Source organism: Botryllus schlosseri, chromosome 4 (genome assembly GCF_051294905.1).
Source record: "Botryllus schlosseri isolate E-star chromosome 4, Bs_hap1, whole genome shotgun sequence".
Taxonomy (NCBI): domain Eukaryota; kingdom Metazoa; phylum Chordata; class Ascidiacea; order Stolidobranchia; family Styelidae; genus Botryllus; species Botryllus schlosseri.
In genome coordinates, this window is record NC_137239.1 from 25,491,421 (window position 1) to 25,518,782 (window position 27,362).

Sequence of the window (27,362 nt, forward strand, 5' to 3'; positions counted from 1 at the left end):
AGAGGCCATCAGGATGGATGGCACTGGAATAGTCTCGAACTGTTATTCTCTTCACTATACAGCAAGCATCGACAGTCCTCTGTTTTAGAGTGGAATGATCATTGCGCGTGTGGTGCAAGCAAGTGCTGATATTCCATCGCAACTTCCTGGGAATTCATGCCACTGCAAGAAACAAGTTTGGTCCGACGTCGTCTGCCTTTCAGTGGTTGCAATGCAATGCAACCCTATTCTAATGGATGACGCTAAACTGGTTCAGGTGAAATGGCGTATAGCGTGTTACCAAGCTCACCGCCAACAATGGTATATCTGAAACGGGGGCCGAGGCCTCTTTACCCGATAGAATTTTCCAGGCCTTTTCCCTCGCATACACATCATGTCAACGGGACTTCAGATTGGACATCGGCATTGATCCTGGTCACTGTTTTTACTGTTCGGCGATAATTGCGCGATACACAGAAACCATTGAAATTACAAATGACTATATAATTTTGCAACGTAATTTCAACAGAAAATTAGATGTATCCCCGCTCAGAAAACAAATTTAATGAGAACTGCAGGAGAGCGTCCGGAAATTTATTGCAAAGTTACATTCTCATTGCGGCATTACATTATCATGACGATCTCAAACGTTATCACACAATTGAATGATTTGATCATAGGATTTATTGGCGAATAATCGGATTAAAAAAAATTATGATGCCCTTATAAGACGACACCATTACCTCTTTGGATCGATAAAAATTCGCACATTCTTTGATTCAAAAGCTCAATTCTCAACGATATAACCACTATCAGGGATATCTAGAACTATAGTTACCTAGTTCTAATTCAAGGTATCCCTGGCACCAAGTACAGATATTCGCAAATTCCCCACACCCCACACCATCACAATTCAGGTATAGTGAGAATTGACAAAATGCTTTATGAGTCGTATGCCATGTTGACGGATGTTGCATATCTTTGACCCGTACGCTCTTGGTTTCGTAGTTCCTTGCATTGGTTCCTCCACGGTCTGTATTCTTCTTTGAAGATGATTCGCATTATATTCAATGACAGTAGAATGGTGATGACGTTTTTAATTGCGAAATACATGGTTGTCATATGTTTGATATGAGTCTTTTCGTTAGGGTCGTTAATGCTTTTGTAGATGGCAAATATACGTAAGGCTCCAAATGGTATATCCAGAAATAGCAGCGCGACTACCAGCGCCCATATTTCATTGTAAAAGCAAAATAGATTGCACTGGATACTAGAATATGGTTTGCTGCTCCCGTACGACATTTCAGCGCTCGGAGTCATGTTTTCAACATCTATTGTATTCATGTTTTCTTCAGGTCTGCTACGTTGCCTCTCGGAACGTCCGACAACATTTCGGTGGTCATTGAAGCCGGTTATAGGCAACGTTTTGACAGTAGTAGTAGATATACACAATTGCAGCAAACTCCACGAAAAGGCACTTAACACCCAGACGACAAATAAACTTTTCTGAAATTCAGTAAAACACCTGGTTAGTAAACACAAAGGAGTCAAGCTCTCCACATGCATCGTAATTTAAAGATGTCAACGAGGAATGGTCAGTGTTTACCACAATAAACGCAGATTGTGCTAAATATTCCCTCAATATCCATAGAAAAGCGGTTGACTTCCAACCAGTGGTTGGTTTTAAATGAGGATTACATGGAACATTATCGAGAAATTTCATTAGACAGCCGCATTAGCATTACCAGTGACTGTGTATGACTTGAAACAGAACCTGATTAAAACATATGACTTTTGTGATCAAACCAGCTGACAAAACAAGTTGAAGGAGTAGAAGTATTTCAAGTTGCGAAAAATCTACACTTTGCAAAATTCGATAACACTGGACAACAGAATGAAAAAAAAAATTGGCAAAACATCTAGGAATATTTTCGGTGGTTTTCAAGGTTGCTGAATATGAATATCACATTAGTTTTGCCAGATTGCCTCTACTTAGAGATATACTTATAACCCAAAAAAGCCCAAATTACTGTATTTACCCCCTAAATGTTTTACTGGGTATGAAATAAATAATAACTTTATTACGTTTATACTCCACATAAATAGATAATTGACTGTATAAAAAACCCTCATGTCGTCCTCCGTTATTCAATCAATATGACTATGACCCGATTTGAGATCATTGCTTGTCAAAAAGCAGTTTTTCAAGCCTAAAAATCGTACTTTCACCCAACGGAAATGTATTTTTCCTGTACCATTTGTTCATTCTACCAAGATAAAAGAGGAGTATCACGCTATCGAATTTGTCCTTGAAGACCTTAACCACAATACTCATACGCGCCCCATCTCTTTTGACTTGTAAATGGACAATTTCCTGCTGATCCAACAAAGTGGGCATTCCTAGTATCTCTATCACACGGCAATCGCGAAGCTTATATCTTTCAGTGGCGGCTCGTGACAATATCGAGTGGTGGGGCAAGGGGTGAGAGCGATTTTAATTGTCTAATTGACGTCACAATACTGTATTCCGACGTGAAAATATGACTTCGTTGAGGTCACACGTAGTTTGTATGGGGTATAGACATTAGGCATGGTTAACAAGGCTTACGTATTTCAAATTATTCGAAAGAAAATATGAAGTATAGTAGTTCATACCTGCATATTTTAACGTTTGTATCAGTAGGCCTATTGCGCGTGGTGTGATTTCATAGTTGCAAAATGTTCAATGACGAGTTCATTGAAATCTGGAATACCCAGAATGAGAGCGTTGAGAATCGTGAGCAGATCTAACGCATCGAGCCTATAATTACTGCAGCAAAGATGATAGAAAGCGATTTTTCAACTATAGGAATTTTAAAAGTTCAGTAGTGGTTACTACTTCGGAAAAAGATGTGTTTGAGTATAAACAAGTCAACTCGAGCTGAGCAAGGTCGACCATCGGGTAATATCGAGACACCGTTGGCAGTAGACCACATGCTTCAGAGCACGATACCCAATTTCGGTCAAACTATAGAGACACTGCCCCTGGCACTAGCCGTGTAAAAGTGTATAACAAGGCGTCCTTATCCTCGCTTATACGTCAGCGGTCAGCCTTTCATTTTTATCGAATACGTTGGGAAAAAAGGTAAGAGTGCGCTTTCTTCCCGCGTACGATTAGATCAATGGACAATTTCCAGGCTGATAAGGCCGTAAAAACGTAAAAACACCGAATTTTGCGTAAAATGTATTGAGGAATACGCTGATCAAGTCATCAGCTGTCAGCCGTCGTCGAAAACGAACTAGCTATCGCGCTTGACATGGAGTTGTAAGCAAATGGCTTGCAGGTCACATTTTCACGGTGAAATTGACATTGGAGAATTTAAAATAAAGAAAGTATTTGAATGCAAACCGAGAATCTTAGTAAACTGTTTCAGGAGATCATCATCTCATCACCTATCTCAGTACGAAACACAGTTAAAATTAGCTGCTAGAAGACCAACACCGGCTTTTGCGTGAAATCCGCAACGCGGTAGTTAGGCATATGTGTCAGTTTAGCGTACATCTCTACCATACTCGACCTCGATAACGAAATTACTGTCCTAATCGTTGAGTTAAATCTCGGGACTTGGCACAGCGTTCGATTCCAAAATCAAGACATACCGTCCAAAAGCTCATGATCAATCTAGGTATGGAGCATCGTTAAAATCAATAGAGATAGAGACCATTACCGGTTTTGCGTAAAATCTGTTAGCGATAAATGGCGAGTAAGCTCTCACTCGACTTAAGAAACGAAATTACCACCCACATAGCTCAGTGATAAACTTAAAACTTGGTACAGCGTTAGATACTAGCATTAAGACTTACTATGCTAAATGTCATGACCGATCTCGGTATGGAACATCGTCAAAATCAATGGAGACTAATACCCGCTTTTAAGTAAAATCTGTTTGCGATACATGACGGATCAGCACACATTCAACTTTGGAAACGAAATTACTACCCTAAACTTTAAGTATAGCAACCCTGAAACTTGGAGCAGTGTTAAATAGCCTACTAGGGATGGTGTGAACATCTGCAAGGTTCAGGTTCGTGTGAACGTGAACCTTTTTGAAAGGTTCTGTGTGAACGCGAACGTGAACCTCATGACGTCATATTGGTAATTCCAACCCTACATTTCACTGAAGTGATAGCCTATATTAATGTACACGATACCTAGCGACGACTCGGGCAATAATGCAACAATGCTGAAGTATTTATTGACGTTTTAAACGTCGCGCAATGTATCAACTGGGGCAATCAAATGATATATCCCCTAAAATCAATATCTTCCGTCGTTTTGCCAACAATTTCGACAAGGACTTGCAAGGGACAGTAAGCTTACGCCTTAACGGTCTAGGCCAGATCGGACAATGTATTCGGCGTCTGAGTATTGCCACGTTGATATTGAGCGGAGTGTAAAACTGGTTTCTATACTTGCTACCGATATTACCCCATTAACAAGTTATACAGTAGCAGCCAACACCCCACTCGCACGGATTTGGTATTTATGATACAATAAACCAGTGGTTCCCAAACGGTGGGGAATTCCCCACTGGTGGGGAATTCAATGGTTTCTGGTGGGGAATAGACGCATTTGTTCAAAATTATGTACAGGACAGTCTACATATTCACGGAGACACACGCGCAATTACCGTTACCGGCTAACTGCTCTGGAATGTTGGTTGCTTGGTTTGTGGTATTCATGGTGTTTGTCGACTACTATGGTCATTTACACCAGGCCGATATTCTTTTTATTTTCCGTAACTGCCGACTTATAGCACGGCCCACCTCTAGGCTTTTGTAAGACACCGCTGACGCGGATGATGTGGCGAGGAGGAGCCTAGGTAAACCTCCAACTCTTAGGTATCGGAATTCGGAAGTCGACCTCGGTCGGACGCGAACCCGCACCCATTGGTGTTGCAGCCGCGGATTATACCACTGCGCTATCTCGCCACTTGCTCTGGAATGTATGTATCGAAAATTATATTGCGTGTTGTTCACAAAATCTCATTTTTACTCTGGATGACCAATCATGGCTTGACAAAGGCATCCAGCACGCCTAGTATGACGTGGAATAACGCTTTCGCGAAATTTTGAGCTTTACTGGTATCGGTTCACGATATGTTTTATGTTGCAGTTATAGGCGATTGTCTTGCGTACTGGTGTGGTTGTGTGTCTTGTGTAGTCAAACCAGCAAATAGCTGCTCTGTGATGACAAAAGTGTTGGGTAGTGAAGAACAGGACCGTAACTGACGCACCCCAAACACCCTAACTGGGGGGGGGCGAGCTCGAAGGGGGCCAAAATTATTTCGTGAATTACCATAAATTATAGAGTATTTTTTTGGAAATTTATGCCACTTTTTCAAATTTTTTCGCGCTATTGACGCGATTTTTATTGCCGAATATCTTGATTAGTAAGTACCCTTCCCCCACGAAAATACGTAGAATTTATCGAAATGGAGACTTCGGCGTCGGTCATTACTTCGCCACGACGCACCAAGACATATGGAGTTATAAGCTATGTAACATACGACTCCGAGAAGTGTGCCAGAACGATCAGCAGCGAGAAGACCTCGGCCGAGAAGGAATGCCCTTGTGGTGACAGGAAACTTCGATATACATACAATATACATATATGTTCAATTGTCCATAGGCAGCTGAATGGCTGGCGCTGAATGTTCCTATCCTGTCGGCTGAACCCCACAGGACAAATGCCATCCCGCAGGGAAAAATTACTTGCCAGTAAAGCAATACCAATTTGAAATCGTGTGTGTCTTTTAGTTTGGGCGATTTCCATATCTTTTGACATAGCAGATATAGGAGGTCCCGAAATAGCATATTGTAACGAAGTCAATATACCAACGGGTCCGCCGAAGACGTTCAATTCTTATTTAGGGGTCCTACCTTTTTCAACACACCTCACTCAGCTCTACCGGTAAATCTGATTATGTGAGCAGAGAGGGGGTAAAAAATTGATAGCAAAATATATGCTATTCCCGATATTATTGACCGATTTAAATAAACATGAATTATATAATTTTTTCGCGCTTCGCGCGTTTAGTCGATATGAGGCGACGCACTAAACAGTAGAACCAATGTAGCTGATAAGAAGCGGGGTAAAACCATACAGGTTCAGGGGGGGCTGAGAGGTTCTGGGTTCATCGCCCTGTGGAGTTCCCAAGACCAGCATTTTTTTAGGGGCTGACGAAGTGCTGTTACAGTCCTGGTGGGGAATGAAGGCCCGGAATAAATCTGAAGTGGGGAATGAAGACAAAAAGGTTGGGAACCACTGCAATAAACATATGAAATCAAGATTGAACCGGTACTCCTGCTAAATTTTTTACATCAGACAACGATATCAATTTCATTGATCGGTTGGATAAGCATCATTTTCCGACTACTTACATGTAGTTTATTTCACTCTTGATGTTGTGTGATTGAGGGTCAAGCTCACAGCAGAGAGTCGCTAAATATTCACAAACGCAAAGCTGGATATTTCCAGCAAACTTTTGTAACAAAGGAAGTAAAATTTTTGAGATTGTCGTGCTGCATATGCTCGTTTAGTGTTGATTTTTTATGCTGCCAGCGCCATTGATAGAATGACCCGAAGTTTATGTGAAATAAATTTCAACCAAAGATGTTATATCGAAGTGAAAATTGTAATATATGAAAAAGGTTCACAGTGCAGAACCTATCAAGGTTCGTTTGTGAACGTGAACCTTTCAATTTCCGAGGTTCACACACAGAACGCGAACGTGAACCTCACGTACACACCATCCCTATTAAATACTACCATCACGACATAACATGCCAAGTTTCAAGACTTATCATGTTACGAAACACCGTCAAATAAACTTATACCAGCAAAGGTCCACTCAACGTATATGACGGTAACCGAGTTCAGATATATATACGATTGTTACATCACACATCAGGGGCAACAAGGCAAGGTTGCCCCATTTGCTCGGTAATTTTATGAATAGGAGAGACTAAATCACCGTTTCTTTATTGTGCGCGGCTTTCAGAGAACAAACAGTGAAAGCTTGTTATGAGCGCTACCGGGGCAAGCCCCGACTAAGCATTCGCAACGCGAAAATACAGAAGAAATTCGATTTTCGCAGAGACTTCGCTATATATGGGCATTGGGTATTTACAAGCGAAAGCACAAGAACAATGCAGCTTTCGCTGTGATTTCGGTATATATTGATTGCTGTGCGTCTATAAATGGTAAATAATTATTATTGATCAGAATTTTAGGTGGGGCAATGCTCCGGTTGTCCTATAGGACGAGCCACCACTGATATCTTTGATGGATATATTCGAATACGAACGAAAGATTGTGATTTCATGCGAAGAAAAGAGCTAAGTGCACGGAATTCAATCAAGGGTGTGGGTAAAAAAAACATTGTGAAAGGTCACAAGGCACCGAACTATAAACAGTTGGTCTAAAAATAGGCATCTGCATATGGAAGACTTAGAGCAGTGGTTCCCAACCTTTTTTTAGACACGCACCCCTTTATGATAGTGAAAAATTTCGCGCCTCTCTAATCGTCATATCACAAAATCCAACCCGGATGCCAGCAGCCTCGACAGATTGTTTGATGGCATGGAAGGTTGTGACTGTTGATGAGAAAATTGAAAAATATGAAATTCGGTCTATATATAGAGAAAGACGCGTGAATTGTAGGTAAACCGCTTCTTCGCGCCCCCGTTCATATGCTTTCACGTCCCCCCAGGTTGGGAACCACTGACTTGGAGGAAACATGAACATTCAAGTTCACCTCCTGTTCAGTCATCTTGATATATTGCCGGATCATCTTGCTTGATGATTAAAGTGAAGAGTGAGGGGAAAGATTCCTAGAAGACATCGCAACAACAAAAGAAAGATAGCAGAGACGAGGAGATGAACTTACTTATGGCAGGCTATTACTGGAGCTTTTCGAAAGCCTACACTAAAATGTAAAGATGGTGTTAACGTGAGAGTCACGTTCGCGTTCTGTGTGTGAGCCTCGGAAATCTACATCTAGATCATACTGAAAAAATTTGACGTTACGATAGAGAAATTCTGAGCACAGAATCGGATTCAGCAACCTTAAATTAGCCTGAATCAATCATTAAAATTTTTGTCGCAAAAATTTTTTTGAAATTTGTAGACCAGTGATATTTTGTCATGTATTCAATTTGTTTGATGTTATTGTACTGGTTGACTATAATACAATAAAAATTTCTTCTCTCTTTCAGGAGTCAACGAATTCATTACACGAATCAGTTATAGTGAAAGATACTGCCCGATTTTTGAGAAACATCAAGGATATGCCTCCCGCTTATCCCTCATCGGTGCAGGTATGGGCAAAGTTGACAACGACATAATTTTCAGCTTTTCAAAATTTTATCAGAATTAGAATAATATCTAGATTTTTTTTTCTAAATTAGATTTAAATCGGATTTATACCTATACAAATTTTACAAATTAGATTTGAGTTCCGAATTCGCTAAAGAAATGCAACAAAAATTAAGTTTAGGTCGTATCAAACCTGAGTTGATCCTTATAAGCATGAGAATGGCAAATGTCTGTACAGCAAGCTTGGCTCGTTTTGCATTAAGCAGTTCTCCTACAGGATTCTCAGGAAACCAGAAATTACATTAGAATTGAAATTAGTGCATGAAAACGATTGACAAATTAGATTACTGGGATTTCAAGTAGTCTAATTATGCAACTGGAATTATTTAGTTATCCACGTATGGGTATCGAAATGACATCAAATACCGCGTTTAGTCGCGAATGAAATTATGACTTTTCCATCGGCAAAGATATCGTAAGACTCAAATTTAAAGACCGACAGATTCACCGGTAGAGTTGATGGAGGGAGTGCTTTGGAAAATTTCATTCAAGTTATAAATTATAATGCATAATCTTCGGGTGGACCAATTGTTTATGGTCACATGGTTGCTTGCTGTTATTTCTTGACCCCCCATCAGGATCGATATATTGGGAATACATTGGAATCGCTCGAATGTACCAGAAACAAATTTCTTTCGTGAGGATCACACGATTCCGATCCAGGCTCAGATTGCAAAGGGCGCTATTATATTAAAATCGGAAAATGAAGCCGCATTGAATCGCGCGGAGCGCGAAGAAAGTTTCAAGAATAATTGGAATCTGTCAAAAATTCGGGAGTGAATTCGTACTTTCAATTTGCATGTCGACGGCCGTCAACACATACTACTTAAACTAATTCCCGACGGCCGCACAGATTTCATGCCACGGCCACAGGTTGCCTACCCCTGCCCCAAGACCGTTTACGCGTAAGCTTATATTCCTTTGTAAGTACTCGTCGATATTTTTGGCAAAGTGGCGGAAGATATTGATTTTATGGAATTTTTTAAACATTTGATTGCCCCGGTTGATACATTTGGTGACGTTTAAATAGTCAGTATGTACTTCGGAATTGAGGCATAATGTGGCGTGAGTCGTCGCTAGGTATCGTGAACATAAATACATCACTTCACTGAAATGTAGGGTTGGAATAAACAAAATGATATCACGTGACGTCATAGGTTTACATTCGTGTTCACGCAGAACCTTTCAAAAAGGTTCACGTTTACACTAACCTGAACCTTTCAGTGGCTCACACCTGCTTGTAAGCGAATATTACACAATAAACAAGTTGTTTTACAAAAAATTTTTGGTATATTTCAACTGATTATTTTCAATTTACAGTATGTGATTTACAGAAAACTGATTGAATTGATGCAACGTTATTTGAGTATCTAGGTAGATACTTATATTTATGATTGCAGTTTATTTATCCCCACGATATCCGTGAAAGTCTCCAACTATGATCCATCGAATATCCTGAAATCTAATGCTGCTGCATTATTTTGAGTTAAAGCAGTCTTCAGTGTGCAGAAAATTGAAATAACAATTAGCTTGAATTTCTGAACTTTATAGTATTTTTTTAAACTCATTCAGCGAAAATGCGAGATTTTAGTCACAGTAACCTCGTGCGTTATCTCCTAAACTAAAGCCAAATTGACAAACTCATTTTCGAAATCAGTGCCCTCCGAAATCCCCAGAAACTCTCTTCCTTTTCTGCCTAAAAATTTATTTGAATAGCTTCTTGGAGGTACAGAACTTTATTTCTTGACATACATGTTGATCAGTGTAATGTTAGATGTAGGCAGAGAGGAGGCATGGAGTTGCATACGTGCATAAATCTCAATGAACTGGATTTTCGCCTTACACGCAAGTCATCAGACTTATACGAGATTCTGTTAAAATTGAGGTAAGAAAGCCCCACTTCAATGGATAAACTTATGCTCACCTTTTCTCCCTCCACTAAATCCATGATATCCGTTATGTCTGCCCCAGCTCCGAGTACAGAAATTAAAAGTAGAGAGTGCTCCTGAGCTGTCAATTTTCCCTTGGGAGCCATCCACTTTCCGAATATAATCACGAACACCATGGCTAGTACAATGCCTTTTATGAATTTCTGGCGATAGAAATTGTGAATGAGTTATTTTGGGTAATAAGCAGTAGGCCTAGGCCTATTTAGATCTGGAGCAAAATGCCGTGACCATTGTGTATAAGGTTATACGGCGAAATTTCAATATTGGTAGCTACAACGCTTCGCTTGACTTTCCTGATAGCAACATTAAGTATATATTTGTATTTTGTATAAGTTTATTATAATTCGGAAGTACAAGATCGGCTTAATCCCATGCTATGACTTTTTGGAAATATAAAACTAACATGCCTATTATTATCTAAACCTTTACCTCTCTCTCCTTCTCAGAGAGGTCTGCGCGTACAGTGCTTGAAGTTGTTGCTGTGCTGGGCATTCCGTAACCTAGTTGAAGGTCCCAGACAGTCGGTACTATTGCCAGGAGCAAAGCCAATGTGCTCATACTGACCCTGAAAGATACAACCAACATTCGGTAAAGTAACATTAGATATATCTCCTCACTTTTTTTCCTTCCAAACGTTTACCGGTTCAAATCAATTTCTATGTGTCACGAATCAATATCGAATAACCCAATGTAGCAGTGAGCGGGAACCTTTTTCGCCAAAAGATCGACATCTACCCTAAATTGTCGAATGCAATTACTGAAGAGCCATACATCGATGTTAACTGCTACGTCATAATAGAATATCAGTGACGTCACTGGGGCACAATATCAAAGTTACCTACATCGGATTCGACGTGTGCGTCATGCGTAAACACTGGTGTTACAACCAGGGCTTTGGAGCAGCCGTAAATTTAAACTGCTCCAGCTCCGGCACTTTCTTCTATCATACATTAGCTACGGCTCCAGCTCCGGAGCCGCATTGTTACCACTGCTCCGGCTCCAGTTCCGGCTCTGAAAACTATCGAATGGGTCTGTCTATATCAGGGGTGGCCAACCAGTGGCCCGCGGGCCAAATGTGGCCCACGAGAGGGTTTTGAGGGGCCCGCGAGGTAATTTCTTGTTATATTATCGAAATCCTGTTCTATTATCGAAAATGAATTGCTCAGATTGTGAACTTACAAGGCCAACCAAAAATTACAAGTCTGGCTGCGACACTTGGGATGTTGATGACTAAATCATCAGTTCTGACGCATTGGCAGATCCAGAGTCCAGTCACATGTTTAGTAAATCGTCGTACATCACAATAAACTAAAATAGTAGTGAAATTTTTCTTCACGCTTCGCGTGTTTAATTGTCACACGATTTCTTGCTTGGTAGCCTACCCCCTCCTGAAAATGAAAAAGACGCATAATTTACCCGATTGAGTCGAACTGTATTCGCAATTATTGGAGAAAGTCTTTTGCGTTTGCGCTCGCAGAAACATCGTCGACGATGAAAACGAAGGTACAAAATGATTGTCGCATATTAGCGGAAACCTTCGATATCGATATGTCCAGATGCTGAATAGTCGTGTCCTTGCTAACTGAGCCCAGCGGGCGGTATACAGTAGACCCGCAATATACTCAAGTGATATTATTATTGACCTAGTTCATTGATAAACTTTGAAAATTTTACGTGCTTGGCACTGCTAGTGGACCGCGCACTTGTTGGTCAATTGCATGTGCCCCTTTAGCCGAAAAGGTTGGCCATCCCTGGTCTATATAGAAATAGATTACTAATCTAGGTTAGTTACCAATAGTAATCTAGAGTCTGTCTGCCGTCAGTAACATCGGGTGTAGCAACGAATAGGTGCCGCTGTGCCGGCTTGTGACGTCATAATGAATACTTATCAATTGTCGATAACATCATAGTTGCACTAGAACGCACTTTACTCCATGCCATTGCTGTTAAACAGCAGTAAAATTCAGGCCTGCTGTTAAATTATTAGAAATCAGCAGATATGATCGTTGCATATATAATAGCATCTTATGAAATACGTCGGAGCCGGAGCTACTCCTCAAATAACGGGCTCCAGCTCCGGCTCCGGCTGAATTTCATGTAGAGCTCCGGATCCGGTCCCAGCTCCAGGGCTCCGGCTCCTTACTCCGGCTCCGGCTCCAAAGCCCTGGTTACGATGCCTGCACCAATCAAGCCGGTTGCGTTACATTCGAGCACCCGATACCTTGGAGGACGGCAAATGAGCGTGTGATACTTTATTTTCGATGCAGGGTTCGGGAATAATTTGCAAGCTTTCATTTTTTTTTGTTAGAGCCATGTGATATTTTGTGAATCTTAAGGCAGCCTAAATGTGCATTTTAGAACAAAACCAACGATACAAATTTTGTATTTAGCTAGACGGATTACATTTGTCCTATGAATACCTCGAAATCATTGAAGGTATTTTCACCATTATAAAACAAAAATAGATTATGTTGGACTGGTAAATGATCAACTAAACTACCAGTCGGCAATATTTGACATTCATTTGAGGATATTTACAAAGCGTTCCAAGCACCTAAATCTCCCCTGATATGTCTCTTTTTGACCCTAAAAAGACTTGACTTGGCTACCTCAAGCATACTGATATCGATTGGCTGATTGATATATAAGATGCGAATTACGTGGCAAAATAGGAATTTATCAAATAGCCATATAATATCATCAAATTAGCTATATATGGATTCCGAGCCATTGTTTCCCGACCCCTGCCCTATAGGGTTCTTCAATTCGAGGATCGTTATGTATCGGTCGACAGCGATTGTAGTATATATTGGTATGGGTAACACATCAATCCAAACATTGACCATTTCCGAAAAGTCATTGCGGCCAGACGCTTCCGGTATCGCCTTAGTAACGCGATTCGCGTAAAGGAGCTCGCGCGATATGCAAAACCAGGCTCAATTGAATCCAAAAATATCTCGAATTCGAGCGGGCTATCGGACAGAACAATGCTGACCGCTACGAAAGCTCAGAGGTAACTGGCGTATTCGGAAACGGATCACGACGGTCGTGGAACAGGTTAGGGCAGGATTGGGCCAACTTTTTTTCGATACGTCATGGCTTTAATTTTTGTTTAAACTTGATTGTTTTAAATTGATTGCTGTTTTAAATGCAACCCTAGTGACGACACTTCGCAATATTTGATGCCGTTTAGTGTGTGCTTTTTGTCCTTCAGTAGTATGATGAAGGACTTGGAAAAAAATTTGGAAAAAATGCCTATTAATTCGTTGTAAACGTATAGCCTTATTTAACTATATTCCTAAACACACCAATGCTGTGTATTATTGTTATTCTGAACATACCACTTCCATTCGTTCCCCTTTCTCCGTTTAAGGGTGTAAATCATTTCCACTACCATGAGAATGCCGAAACCCAATGCCATCCAGTCAATCCATATTAGATTCCATGAACCAATCTGGAACATGAGGAAGACGGTGGCGGCAAAGGCTATGTATAAAAGTCGGACAACTAAGGCCGCTGATACAGTGCAACATTTCCTGATATTTGATGGGCAACACATTATTGCCCGTCAGCTGTATGTAGGACAATTAACGATATAATTCAACCTGTAGAAAGTTTATGAAAAAACAAATTCGTTTACCACGTAAGATAGTTTGGTTTGCGGGATGGTTCTTTTAATTGTTACAACACTATACTTCCGCCCGATATTATAGACCTGTCACTACAGGAATTAATTTGGTATAAGGGTCAATCGATCATTAGTCCTGTAGAATTTGGTCTAAAAATGGGTCAACCTAGAAAAAATTCTTATAAAGACTTATTATATACTGTTGGAAAGATAATTTTACCAGCTTTTCAATGATAGGTTTTGTCACTTTTTTACCTTGGGGAAAAAAATTTATGGCCAAAAACGTGTCAAAGGGTAAAAATTCAAATTAGGGAAAATATTAAGATAAAAATATGAACAAAAGGCTATAAACTAATGAATTATCAACAGAAAAGCAGGATATAGATGCAGAAGGAATATATGAAAATAAAAATAGAATTATATATCTGTTTCAGGGAGTAAGAGTGAGCAAGACAGATCGTTGTTTGTTATAATTTCATTATGTTATTGTTTACTTACCATGGTCTGTTTCATTTACCTTGCTTGTTTTTTTAGATAGTGCTTAGTCAAAAAGAAACAGCAATTTGTGTTAAGTGTAGAAAAGGCTATCTGACTGGAGATTCACTGTGTCATCCGGGAGCTTATTTCTGAGTGATAGTACCACACACCCTTTAAACTAGGGTTGCATTTAAAACAAAAATCAATTAAAAACAAACATTTTTAAAACAAGGCCCTAATTTAAAACATGTTTTTTTTTGTTTTTAAGCCATGACGTCACGAATATTCAATTGTGACGTCATAATGGATTGAAATTGACCATCGAAAATATAGGGTAAATATAGCCCCTTTGACAAAATATCTGTACTGCAACTGTTGAACCGACTATTTTTGAGGATTCGAACCATCCCATAACGATATACGTCGGCTTAATTGGGTGGTAAGTGTCCGTGTGCTCATACAACATGTTTTTGGAGAGTATTTACACAATTATGGCATAATTTCATAACTTGAAAAAATACAATTTTGTGTTTCAAAACACCGTTTGTTTTAAATGTAACCCTACTTTGGACACTATAATTGGTCATGCTTTGAAACTGAATTGTGAAACGATGATCGCAACTTTTCCGAAAAATTAAGGAAATGGCCATATTACGTACATCCACATATCATGTCGTAATTTATTGAGAAACCATGCGAGATCCAAGAAACGTTTGTGGTGGCTTTATCGAAAATTGGTATTTCTTAACTGGCAATAATTTTTCTCTGAGAAATGGTATTTGACCTGTGGGGTTCAGATTGCCATGATAGAATAATTAGACACGTGCCACTTAGGCAGCTATGAATAATTAGATAGGCTTATATTTATTTCGAAGTTCACGGTCAACATAAGGGCAATCCTTTTCGGCTAAGGTTTTCTTGCAGGCGATATATTGGCACACTTTTCAGAGTACCATATTGGCAAATATACTTCGTATGTTTTCGTGCATCGCGGCGTGGTCATGGTCGACGCCGAAATGCTTATTTTCTTTTCTATATATCATGCTTTTTTCTCGGGGAAGGGTACTCAATAATCAAAAATTCAGCAACATGAAATCGCGCCCAGCGCGAAAAAAATTGAAAAGAGTTGCATAAATTTTCAATAAGTGATGTATAAATAATTTATGTACATTGACCGACATTCTGTCGGGTCCCCTTCGAGATCGCGACCCCCAATTGGACGATTTGGGGTGCGGCAGTTACGGTCCTGGTAAGAGGTCAAAGTCCGATCGCTGTTTTCTGGTTGAGATTTTACTATTGGAAATATTTTGCGCTTCAATCGTATATATATATATATATTAATTGCATGTGGTATATTCGTGGTCAAATCAAGGCTGTTATAACAGCCATCGGGGGAGGGTTCATACCATTTGCTTCGAACCAGATGTACGCAATCCGAATTCCCATCTGTGACTGGCAATACCGGAAAATAATTGTATTGGGTTTTGTTTTAGTGCTTTGTGTGACTAGTAAATCAACTGGGAATGTCATGGAGATATCTGCCCACATTGAATTTGCTACTGCTCCCAGTTAATAATTTTAACACGAATGTATTCCAAACAAAGCTCCGCTCCGCGACGATGTTGGCTGCCTATGATTTCATAAATGTAGTAGCCTTTAACAGCCCTTAAAGCGCGGTAACTGAATATATTTTCGAATATTCTACCAATGGGTATTGTGTCATTATAAACATTTTGCGTTAGCCGAGAAGATACATGTTGCGATTTCGTATGTAGCCACCTCCGACTAACTGTCGAAAGTATGCGACCACCCTCCCCCCGACCAAATATACTCAGATATTTCTGCCCCTTGAAGTAGTTTTCACGTGTCCTAAAAATTACTACTTATACTGCTAATTGAGTAGAAAATATAAGGACTTACTTGTGCTACTTGAGTAGCAACGCCAATCACTTCTACAAACTCTAGTTCAGTGGTTCTCAACCGCAGGTCCGTGAGGCATTTTCAGGGGGTCCACGAAGCGAAGTGGATTTACAAAATAGTTCATAACCTCATATATATTTTTCAAATTAGGAAAATCCCGAGGCAGTTTTGCCTCATTACAGTAGAACTCATTTCAACTGGATGGCCGTCTGAGATGGAATATCGTGCTGTGTGGACTCATTTTACTTGCTAAATTGCCAATAGCCCACTGATACAAATATTTGGCTGTGTAGAGGTTTGCTGGGTATTGTGTAAAAATTAATGGTTGGATAAGTAAAGTCAATCACGGAGACTTTGAAATGTTCGCAAAAATCCGTTTTCTCCCGCGATATAGGCCTACATAACCATTTCCATAATAACTTCAAGATGAGCTGCTAGTTATAAATTAACAGGCTTGACGTTATATGTTCAATATTAAATAGTTTGTCAAATTAGGTGTCATCATTGTTCCGATCATACCCAAATGTGTCGTCAGAAGCGTTATGCCTTATTATTACATTCGCCACCACCATTATTTGTCTACATGGATTTTTAGCACTCGCTGATATGAAATCGAAGGTGCAGAATTTAAGGACACGACCACGTATTTGAAAAAATGCAGTTGATTAATTAGCTTTGAAATAATAAAAGTCAACCCAATTTCTACATAAATAGAATGCTGTTATTTTCAAGAAAAGTAATTTTGTTGCCGTTTATAACTAGCCTACAGATATCATTTGTACAAGCCAGATGACGATTGTACGATAATTGAGCGCAATTTGAACTAAAACTTGAGGGGGGGGTCCAAAAGGGGTGCGCGAATACAAAAAGGTTGAGAACCGCTGCTCAAGTTCATAGTAAAATATTACGGAAAATCAGAAACCGTCAAAAATGAAAAGCTTTTTGTATATAGAATTGGCGTTTAATATTGCAAAACACGAACAAAAAGCCTCGATACCATTTAAAAACATCTCTGCCTCTGTTCTAATATGGTATTTGGTGTGGGTCTTTGAATTTGTTTACCAGTGTAATTTTATGGGTAGAAAAGAACTTCTTATTGAACGATGATAGAGAATCACTTTATTCAAGTTCACCGAAAAACTCACTCATTATGTATTAGGCTACAACAACCCAGGTTTCATTATAGATGATTTCAATAACAATATTCAAATTGTTGCTATTGTATGCTAACCGTGATGTCACTAACGAAAGCTGAAATTTGATTAATTCATGACAATGAGAAAAATTGATACGGAAAAAATCTGACGTGATGGGTCGTTTATGACGATTACAGCGTTTCAAGTAATCGTAACCGCAATCGATTACATTCAAAATAATTCCGAAGTAATCTTAACCGTTATCGACTACTTCCCATATCTAATGGATTTCTGCGTGAAAGAACGGTTACTTTTCATTTGTACAGGGACTATGACATAACCTCAACATTCGTGAACAAGGAAGATATAATAAACCATGTTGATGATAGTACAAACGTTTGATTTTCAAACGCCACTGCTCATTATTACGTCAAAAGTATTAGCTTTGCTTTTCATTGGGTAGGAAGTATCCATACATAAAGACTTGGACTCCAAGATAATTTTAGTTGTCTGATTTCACTAAATGAAAGAGAAATGTCAATAATCTGATTTTAATCAAATTTGCGAAATGTTTCTGCGGTCTAATTCTAATTCCAATCTAATTTGTGAAATATTCTTATGCTCTAATTTCAATTCTAATCTAATTTATTGTTTTCCTGAAAATGCATTTTGCAGCGAGTTAACAATAATATATCTCACACGCGGGGTAATCCAGTACCGAGCCGCCATCGTAGTTATTGTGGCGAATCATAGCCTGCTAGCATATAGTAGCTTGGTGTCTGCGAACAATGTTCTAGCATTTAAAACTTCACGTTTGTACAACGCCGTGCTGACTAACATGGGCGATGTTCAAGTTTACCACAAAAGAAGTAATATTTTATTAATGTAGTAAAAATACAACAATAAATATCATGATCATAAAGTCATTTTATTTTGAGCTATGAGCTGCGCACGATACCGACAACGATTTCCAGCGACTAATTAATCGATATTGGGGCTAGTCAATACATGTTACTATAGCTGAAAAACTGTCTCATCCTAAAGATTGATCTTGTGGGAACGTCCTATTATGCCGTTTTCTAAGCGTCTAGGTCGCGGCAGAGTCTGGGTGATTGCACCTCAAGGCAATATGCTTATTGATGTCAGCTGACTCTCCATCGATAGAATGCGGTTGCCATCCCCGAGGCCGTTTCAGCTAGTGTGGAATAGTGTTGTTGGGCACAAACGAATAGCTCTTTAGGAAAAAACAGCAATAATTTGGAACTGAAATCAATTCTAGCATTTCAAATTGCTTTATTTCGCGCTCTTCCAAAATCCTGAATCAGATCACCTGCCGCGATAGCGGTGTCTTCTGGTATATGATACAAAACGAGCCAAGCTTGGTTTATACAGACGTTAATCATTCTTATGGGTATGGGAAAGCACTGTGGTTTGATATGATCTGATTTCTGAGGTATTTATTTCCCATTCAAAATTCAATTCAATTTCCAAGTTTTTGCGAATGGGGTAATTATAATTATAATCTAATTTGGAAAAAGCTGTGTAGCTCCAATTCTAATTATAATCTAATTCGAAAAAAAACTGAAAATTTTCCAGTTGTTTAAGTCTGCACGCATGGTAAAGTAAATACATATTCAATGTACATTATAGTGTGATTGTTAGAACACCTGTCGTGCTGTATGTCAGGTTATAAAAACATTCTGTACCAGAGGTCCAGATGTCGGAACCGCATTTCAAACTTCAGAGCACGCATGCAGCTGCATGGAAGCACTCGAGTAAGACTACTTATACCGAAAATTTAAAGGTAGCTAGCCTACCTCTCGACCTCACTTTCCAGCTAAATCAAAAGCATGCAAAATGCACAGACTTCTATAGATTTGATGTCGGTTATTTCAGCATTGATAGACGCAGATTGACGAGTGCTAAACATCGAAATAAACAGTAAATGCATATAATTACAGCAACATACTGTTATGTCGTCATGTGATAGCTCTTCATACATTCCAGCACTGAATGCACAAGTTTGCGTGGATTATACTTAGGGCTGGGCAAAATCTAGTACCAGAGTGATTCGATTCTGAGTCATGTATTATGCTTAGAGTCGAGTTGAGTATCCGAGTACCATTCTTTATGACGTCACAGCAAAATGTAATATGTCAAAGTTCAAATATGTACCTTTTTTGCCACCACAAAGAATATAATGCCTGTTTTTCATCACATTCAAGATATTTCGGTATTTCTTTTACCCTAACGATTTCATTGCACTTTGTGGCAATGTTTTGGGAAGATAATGACTTCGGAAATCCTTTCCAGTAACGGTCGTAGCTTTGTAGTATATGTTTCGCATGCGGCGACACGGCCAATAAAGGTTTCAAGGCTTCCACAGTGGAAAATAGTATCGAAACCATAATTCCCGTTGATAAAATAACTTTCAGTAGCGAGGAGCGTGTAATTTCGGTATTCGAAAAATCCTCTTTTGCTACTCGACTCGAATCATCGGAATAATTACTCGAATCAGATTCGAGTACTCGAATCATTGTGCCCAGCCCTAATTATACGCTAAATAATATTGGTCTTATTGCAATTTCTACTTAACTATGAGTTAGTAGAATACTGTCGGAATTCACTCTTCACAAAGACGATATATAAAGGTCTTTGACGAGTAGAACTCAATACATATCCCTGCCTGACGGGCATTCATCATTGCTTTGGCGCTAGTCTGCAAGAATTCTCTTTCCCGGTATTTAGCAGCGGTCTTGGACTGCTTTGGACATAAATAATATCCCTCATTTTAACATTCATATACAGAGATTGACTATAAGTATTCATAGAAACAAACAACAACTGTCGTATATTCTATATTGTGGCCTATTTAAAGATCGATCAGAGCCGCAAGAAGGGGCTACCTTGGGTCCGCATGCGGCTCTGAGACCTGCGGTTGAGAATCACTGCTTTATGCGCTACTACCTCGCAGCAGCATAATAATCACTACTCTGCCTAGTTTCAAGTAGTAACTTATGTATTGATGTTTCGGTACGCTTAGCTAAATGCAGTTCGACCGTTGTTGCTTGGAGAGTAGTAGGCCTATGTAGTACGTACGTATATGGTAGCCTACGTACACCAGACAAAGATTTGAAATTTTGTACTCGTCAAATAAAACATTACGGTTGCTACAACGAAGCATTGAAAATCAACAGCTGCTGATATCTATCATAAACGAGCCGTGCTTCGCCGTTTCTCGGAAAGGCAGCTTGCATTATCTGTTGTTGAAGGCAGAATTTTATGTTTAATTCATGTAATTCTCATATGACTCTACTTGAATCGAGTGCCAATCGTTATTTCACAATTCTATTATCAACATTTGGACTTGCCGCCATAGCCATCTGCTTATATACCATGTTAGCTTGGGTTGCAGCAAGAATCAGGACCAAAAAAGCTATTTATCCCCACTCCAAACGTTGGTCTTGGGTACCCATAGCGTGGTCAATTTTCAAGTTGAATACTGCATTTAGTCAATAATATTGGTAATTTCATTATATTACTATTCACTTTTAATCTTGTCTCAGCCCCCGATAGTCTTACCTGTAGAGCTGCGGCATGTGTTCCATAATTATAACATCTTGTATGTTGTTATAATTAGCATACTTTATTGTGTGTTGTTAATTCGGGACCTCCAATCTGTTATATAATCAAGAGATATTGTAGTCGTCCAAACTAGGGTTAGTTCGGATATCAATAATTTTCACTATCCGGATAACGGATATATCCGGATATTTTGGAATTTATCTAACCGGTTAACCGGATAATAACTGCTAAGTGAGACAATCGATTTCATTAGATCTGCATGTAAAACGGATCGCAAAATCATTACACAGTGTTATTGTACAGTAGCCTACCTACCTACGCGCGCAGTATGAGCGAATACGAGAAAAACCACGCAAATTTAATGTTCACTGCTTCTGCAATGCCCTCTTTTTAAAGCACAGATGCATCAATTGTGGGATCCTGTAGCCGGGACCGGAATTTTGTAACAAAGAGTCCACGTTCATTGAATGCTTTTTCAGCTTCCACAGAAGTGGGCTGAATAGAAAGCAGCGCTTCGTGGAGAGTCAAAAGGTTGGCAGGTCGTACGCCGGAAACTTCAACGGCTTTACATCCTTTTGACCATCCTTATGTTTAGGTTTGGAGTACTATAAGGACGACTAGCTGATACTGGAATTGATGCCGACATGATACCTCGCTCTAATTCACGTGATCAGGCACGCAGCCAGCCGAAAATGTAGGGGGATTGAAATAAAATCAGGGGGTTTCGATTTTTTTTCGAATTAATCATCAGCGGAAATCAATTACGCTTGCACGCACGCACATTTTTGCAAACATTCGATGTCATTCAGTTTCGCGGTGTCACTCTCAGAATCACTAATTAGAATACACTTAACGGCATATCGTCAACAAGCCATCGAGAGATAGGAGCCAATGCATGCTGGGTCCGAGATGGTTAGGCCAGCGATTATATCGTTCGTAGGCCTATTGCAGATGCGATTGTGTAGGTCAACGATAATATCGTGAGCACCAAGCCAATGAAGATGTGATTGTGCAGGCCAGCTATGGAATAGTGTGTACACTGCACAATGCACATGGCCTATTGCAGATGCGATTCTTCAATCCAGTGGAACTATCGGCTTGTTGAAAACGCGATAAATCAGGCCAGATACGATAGCCGAGCGCGCGGCAATCAATGATCTTATTTAACGATCTTCTAAGCAGGAGATCGCGTCACATTACATTGTGCAATGTGTACAGACGCATCTCGCTAATTGGCAACACGCTTCTCGTTAATCGGCCGCGCCAACACTGAATACGACTTATTGAAGCTTACTAAAACGTGTAAAATGCATTAGCAACGATTCTTTTTTATCCGGTTAACCGGCAGAAAAATATCCGGATATCAGATAGTGAAAATACCTGCGGTTAACCGGTTAACCGGTTAACCGTTATCCGGATAATCCAACCCTAGTCCAAACGTTGCTGACTAAAAGAAGAAAAATAATTGTGAGAAGCACATAAAATGTCATGTCTTTATTCCTCTGTCGGTGCCCCGGGCGGCATTTGCATTGTGGGCTCAGATTGGTCACACCGGCACGACTATTGGTAATGGACACATACCCCAGATATCGGCCAAGATCTTTCGTCAGTAGCACACTTCGTAGAGTCGCATGTTGGCCTAAACTGCATATATCTGCTGGTGTGTCGTGGCGCGGTAATTACCGGCACCGAAATGCCTATTACTATAAATTATGGATGCTTTTTTCTTGAGGTGGATAGGTATACATTTCAAAATCTAGCTACATAGAGACATTTGCATCGTGAAGCTCGAAGAAAATTTTCAAGTTGATCAAATCTTTCGAAAAATCTCTATTATCTATATTGGTACGATAAAAAATTGATTTCCCTTCGAGCTCTCTCCCTACCATATTTGAGAGTTTTAGAGTGCGGCAGTTACCGACCTGGCAAGAATACAAATCGTTGGACGTGATAAATCGTCTCCTATAAAGCTTGGCAATAGCGGGCGCTACAGAGTGTTTGTGTCAAGGAACTGAAGGATGGCCCCAACAACACTCTGTTGAACTCAAAGTAGCAATAGTATTTGTCCCAATTACCGCAACTTCTGGAAGGCTTAGCTACAAATTCACACCAACACGAACAATCGCGCTCACACACCCTTTCCGCAACGAACCAAGTCCGGTCTCACGCGATTCCTAGATCTCGCCACATGAAGAATTCTAGTAGTTAGGCCTACATCACGTATTATGGTAGAAATAATTTAAATTTGGTATAGTACAACGAAAGATACTTTCCTACATTCTTGAGTAGAAAGTGTCTGTTCTTACTAAGTAGCTTGCCAAGAATGAAGAAAGAACGTTCAACAGTAGCAGTTGTTGACCGACAACACTGAATTTGTGCGTCCATACACTGCCGGTGACACACCGTGTTGCTTCATTCTGACATTGGTGACTACATCACGATTTTTCTTAATGCGCTCCTTGATATAAGAACCATGCAATGCCCAAGCAGGCTTGCTTCAGTTAAAAGATATCGGTACGTTGAGCATAACACCATGTCAACCTATTTGTTTCATTTCAATGTTTATGAGTCACAATGAGCAGACAATGAACCGTCTACAACGGTAGGCCTAAAGTAGGCTATAAGCTGCAAATGTCAAACGGTAAGTTCACCGACAGTGAAAAATCTACGATACAAACGAAATGCAGGTGGCAAAACAAATTTTACTTTGTAAAAAATTTTGACATTTTTTGACCTAACGCTACAATTTTGACCTAATTTTGACTTTTTTTGACACGTCAAAAAAAAATTTGCCCTAGTTATCACCATCGATCTTTCTGGGAGCACACTTCGCGGATTCGCAGATTTCAGGAAATGTTTCCATGACGTGATGTATGCTAGCGCGGATATGCATGTGCCCAATGGTACCGCACCACCCCACTGCGCAAATATAGACTCGTGCATCCCTAAGGCCTCAAGCGACACTAAGAAAATGCCGTCCTTTCAAAATTGCGAATACAGTTTGACTCAATAGTAGTAAGGGTTGATCAAATTGTGCCCCGCCAATCCCAGAAGGCCACGTCGCCTTAATTGCCACGCCCATTTTCATGCCCTAAGGGAACATTCATCTGGTACTTCATCATCTGTGCCACATCATCAAGCGTCACGCCTATAGTGCCACATCATCCATCCATTGCTATATCATCGCTGCATTGATTGCCGCATCTTGATACTTTTCTCAGATATTGTATTATGTGTATTTAGGACTAATATCATCCGTCCATATTTTTTAAACTTGATTTTATGTGTACAAGTTACGGTTTCTGCAGTTTCCACATTTTACGACTTATGATTGCTGCGTCAAAACTTACCTTGGCTAGAATCGACAGATTTTCTATTATGTGTATTTAGGACTATGTATTTAAATTCCTATTCAGATTATACATAAATGCGAAAACTATGATGTCTATGTAAGTTTATATTCTCCGGATAATATTATTAATATCAAAATTCTACGCATCATCACTAATTACTTAATATAAAATGCGATTTTGAGCGCTGCGACTTGATAATTTGAACCCCTACGCTTCTGATGCATGATTTTTTGTGATAAGGACCTAGGTAACATTCAGAGTCTGCAACGATTGTTTGGATATACATTATAGCAATACCCCACTAAACTATAGGCGGTTATATTACTCTATTGCTCAGAGATAACTCATCCGTCCATATTTTAAACTTGATTTTATGTATACAAGTTACTGTCTCTGCAGCCTCCACATTTTACGACTTATTTTCATTAGACGCAGGCAAGCGATTCTCCAGTTCGGAGCTACGGAAACAAATCACTCGCATGTGCGCGTTCCGAATAGTCTTGTAGAATTTTCTAAAGTCGTAACAGCTTAGTAGCATATACGCGAATCCCAAGGTGAAAATAATCGAACGAACTACAGCCGTAGGCGTGCGATTCGCAGGGCTTTATTTATACAAACTCTATCGATGCCTGTACGCGAACCCCAGCGTTAAAACGATTAGGTCTAATTAACACGTTCTGAAGCCGAAAATTTAGTCAACATCATTGAGATAGCCATGATTTGAAGATGGTGATCGAGTGTGACAATAGCACTCGCCAAGGTTAGACAAACATAACCTTAAACTACTCTCTACTTCACAAAATATAAAGTTATAAAAGTAAGCAGATTTTGTCGATATTGCTTTGTGATGATTTTGATGTTGTTCCATACCGATTGGGAAGATAGCACACCTAATTTCGTAACTAACTACATAATCCCTATATAGTAACGTAGTAAGACGCATAACGGAATTTACGCAAAATCGGTATTGCTCTGCGATAATTCCGATCACTATGTTTTGATAATGACGTGCTTCCGAGAAATAAATAACATTCATTATACGTTAGATGATACTTTTCCTTGATATTCTATCATGTGTGTTTAGGACTAATGCAACATCACTATGTTTACGACATGTCTGATTTGAACACACTAATTTTGCGTATCACACCACAAACTGCGCAAGCCTTCAAAGTTGATAAGTAAACAAGTATTTGCACTCCATCAGAATACTAAAGTAGCTTTTCGCGTATATGTACCTGTAGCTAATACTAAAGTGCTTATGATTTCAGATTGCTTCAACTTCATGACATTTTCAGTATTAAACAGAAATATAGAACTAGAATACTAACTTTTATTCGTAAATAGCTACTTCTACCTTAATTTAATGGATTTATCTGAGATCATTGCTTTACTTAATCTCTCCAAAATGTGCATTGTACAAGTACCTCAGCATCGAAACCCTCTGGCTATAACTATCTGGCGGTATAATTGCAGCAATACTCGAGTACTAATTTAAAAGTAGCTTAGGTATCTAAATGAGCTCTGAGTCGCTGTTATCTCGCATCTGACCATGGAGTTAACGCCGGTATTACCTTCGCTCACTGATGAAAAAGATGAAAGTTATTAAAGAAAGCAGATTTGTATGAAAACTCGTTAAATAGAAGTAAAAGTAGCCTTGAAACATAACTACTTACTGAAAATCGTTACGTAGAAGTAGGGTTAGTCTACGAACATAAACACCTACTTACTTTTAAATCTCAACTTGTACTTGTATTCGTACTTCACCTTTACACGGCGTTTTTGTATAATGTATACTAATTTTATTAAAAATAAACCAAAAGGACAAATATAATTGATCAAATTCATTCATTTATGCAACAAATTGAGAGTCTTGTCGTGATGGTCCGTTTCGAAATGCAAGCGGATGAACTAGACCAAAAGTTTCGAAGATGCGTTTTATAATTGCTCTAGGTGTGAAATAGACATCGCACTCTTGCGGGGAAACAACATGAATTCAGTCTTCACACCACAGAAACACAGCCGCTTGGTTAACATCACAAAACCGCAATTGAACTCAAGATTGCCATACACGGAATCGCTGTTAACGATGTCTGACTGCGGCGTTTCGACGAGTAACGAATTCTCGTATTTAGTATTGATTGTGACACATAGTCAAAACAGCGACAGTTTTCACAACCCGGTACATACATTGAACCAACTGATGTAAGGTGAAACACTACGTTCGCAGCAAAAAAAAGTTTGCAGGGTATGACCACCACCAACATATAGAGTAGTGAGTGAGTAATTAAACTACATACCCCGATTTTACTATATTCCGAGATCCGGATCACGATTCAAGTCTACCTGAGAATCCGAACTACCCTGTGAAGTTGATATATCAAGTTGTGAACCGTGAAAGGGTTGTAATCTCGGTGAAATAGTGTGCGACACATTTTTCCACAAGTCGAATGCATGTCGGTTCATACTAAGACCATTAGGAATTTGCACAATGACAGGTTATTGAAACCGATGCCAAAACTCAGTATAATAGATTGATATTGACCGCGTGTATGTTTGACATATATGCAGCATCTTGGATCGGCGGTGGAGCACTGAATGGCACTGCAGAAGTCATCTACTCTCCTAAGCTTGGACTGATCTGGGCTATTGCGCCACTGTGTTACGGGTTTAGTGTTCAAGTACTTTATCTTTACACGACGTTTTTTGTAAAATGAATACTAATTTTATTGAAAAAATAAAAAAGAGCGAAAAATTACATTATATCCCGGAACGCAACAAGAAAAGTCGTATGAATTTGTAAACTACTTGTTCATGACATAATAATAATTCTACTTGTACACTTTTTCACATTTTATAACACTTTAAGTAATACTTAACAGTTTCAGTTTTAAATAAAATACGGAATATAAACTA

At 39.4% G+C, this 27,362-nt stretch overlaps 1 protein-coding gene across 1 annotated transcript; it reads right to left on the reverse strand.

The window, feature by feature from the left end:
- Positions 1 to 557: 557 nt before the first annotated feature.
- Positions 558 to 13,856, reverse strand: LOC145437574 (uncharacterized). The gene is made up of 4 exons (XM_080314841.1): positions 13,689 to 13,856; positions 10,777 to 10,912; positions 10,323 to 10,490; positions 558 to 1,485 (listed from the first exon to the last, which is right to left on the reverse strand). Exons 1-4 carry the CDS (start codon positions 13,808 to 13,810, stop codon positions 922 to 924), a joined length of 990 nt encoding a protein of 329 aa, XP_080170967.1. The 5' UTR covers positions 13,811 to 13,856; the 3' UTR covers positions 558 to 921.
- Between the last annotated feature and the right edge of the window lie 13,506 nt (positions 13,857 to 27,362).

Coding starts and splice junctions, on each gene's coding strand:
- LOC145437574 (XM_080314841.1), bottom strand. CDS start 13,810: ATGTTCCAGATTGGTTCATGGAATCTAATATGGATTGACTGGATGGCA. Junction 10,913..13,688: donor AAGGGGAACGAATGGAAGTG/GTATGTTCAGAA, acceptor TGTATCTTTCAG/GGTCAGTATGAGCACATTGG. Junction 1,486..10,322: donor ATTTAGTGGAGGGAGAAAAG/GTGAGCATAAGT, acceptor ACTGAATTTCAG/AAAAGTTTATTTGTCGTCTG.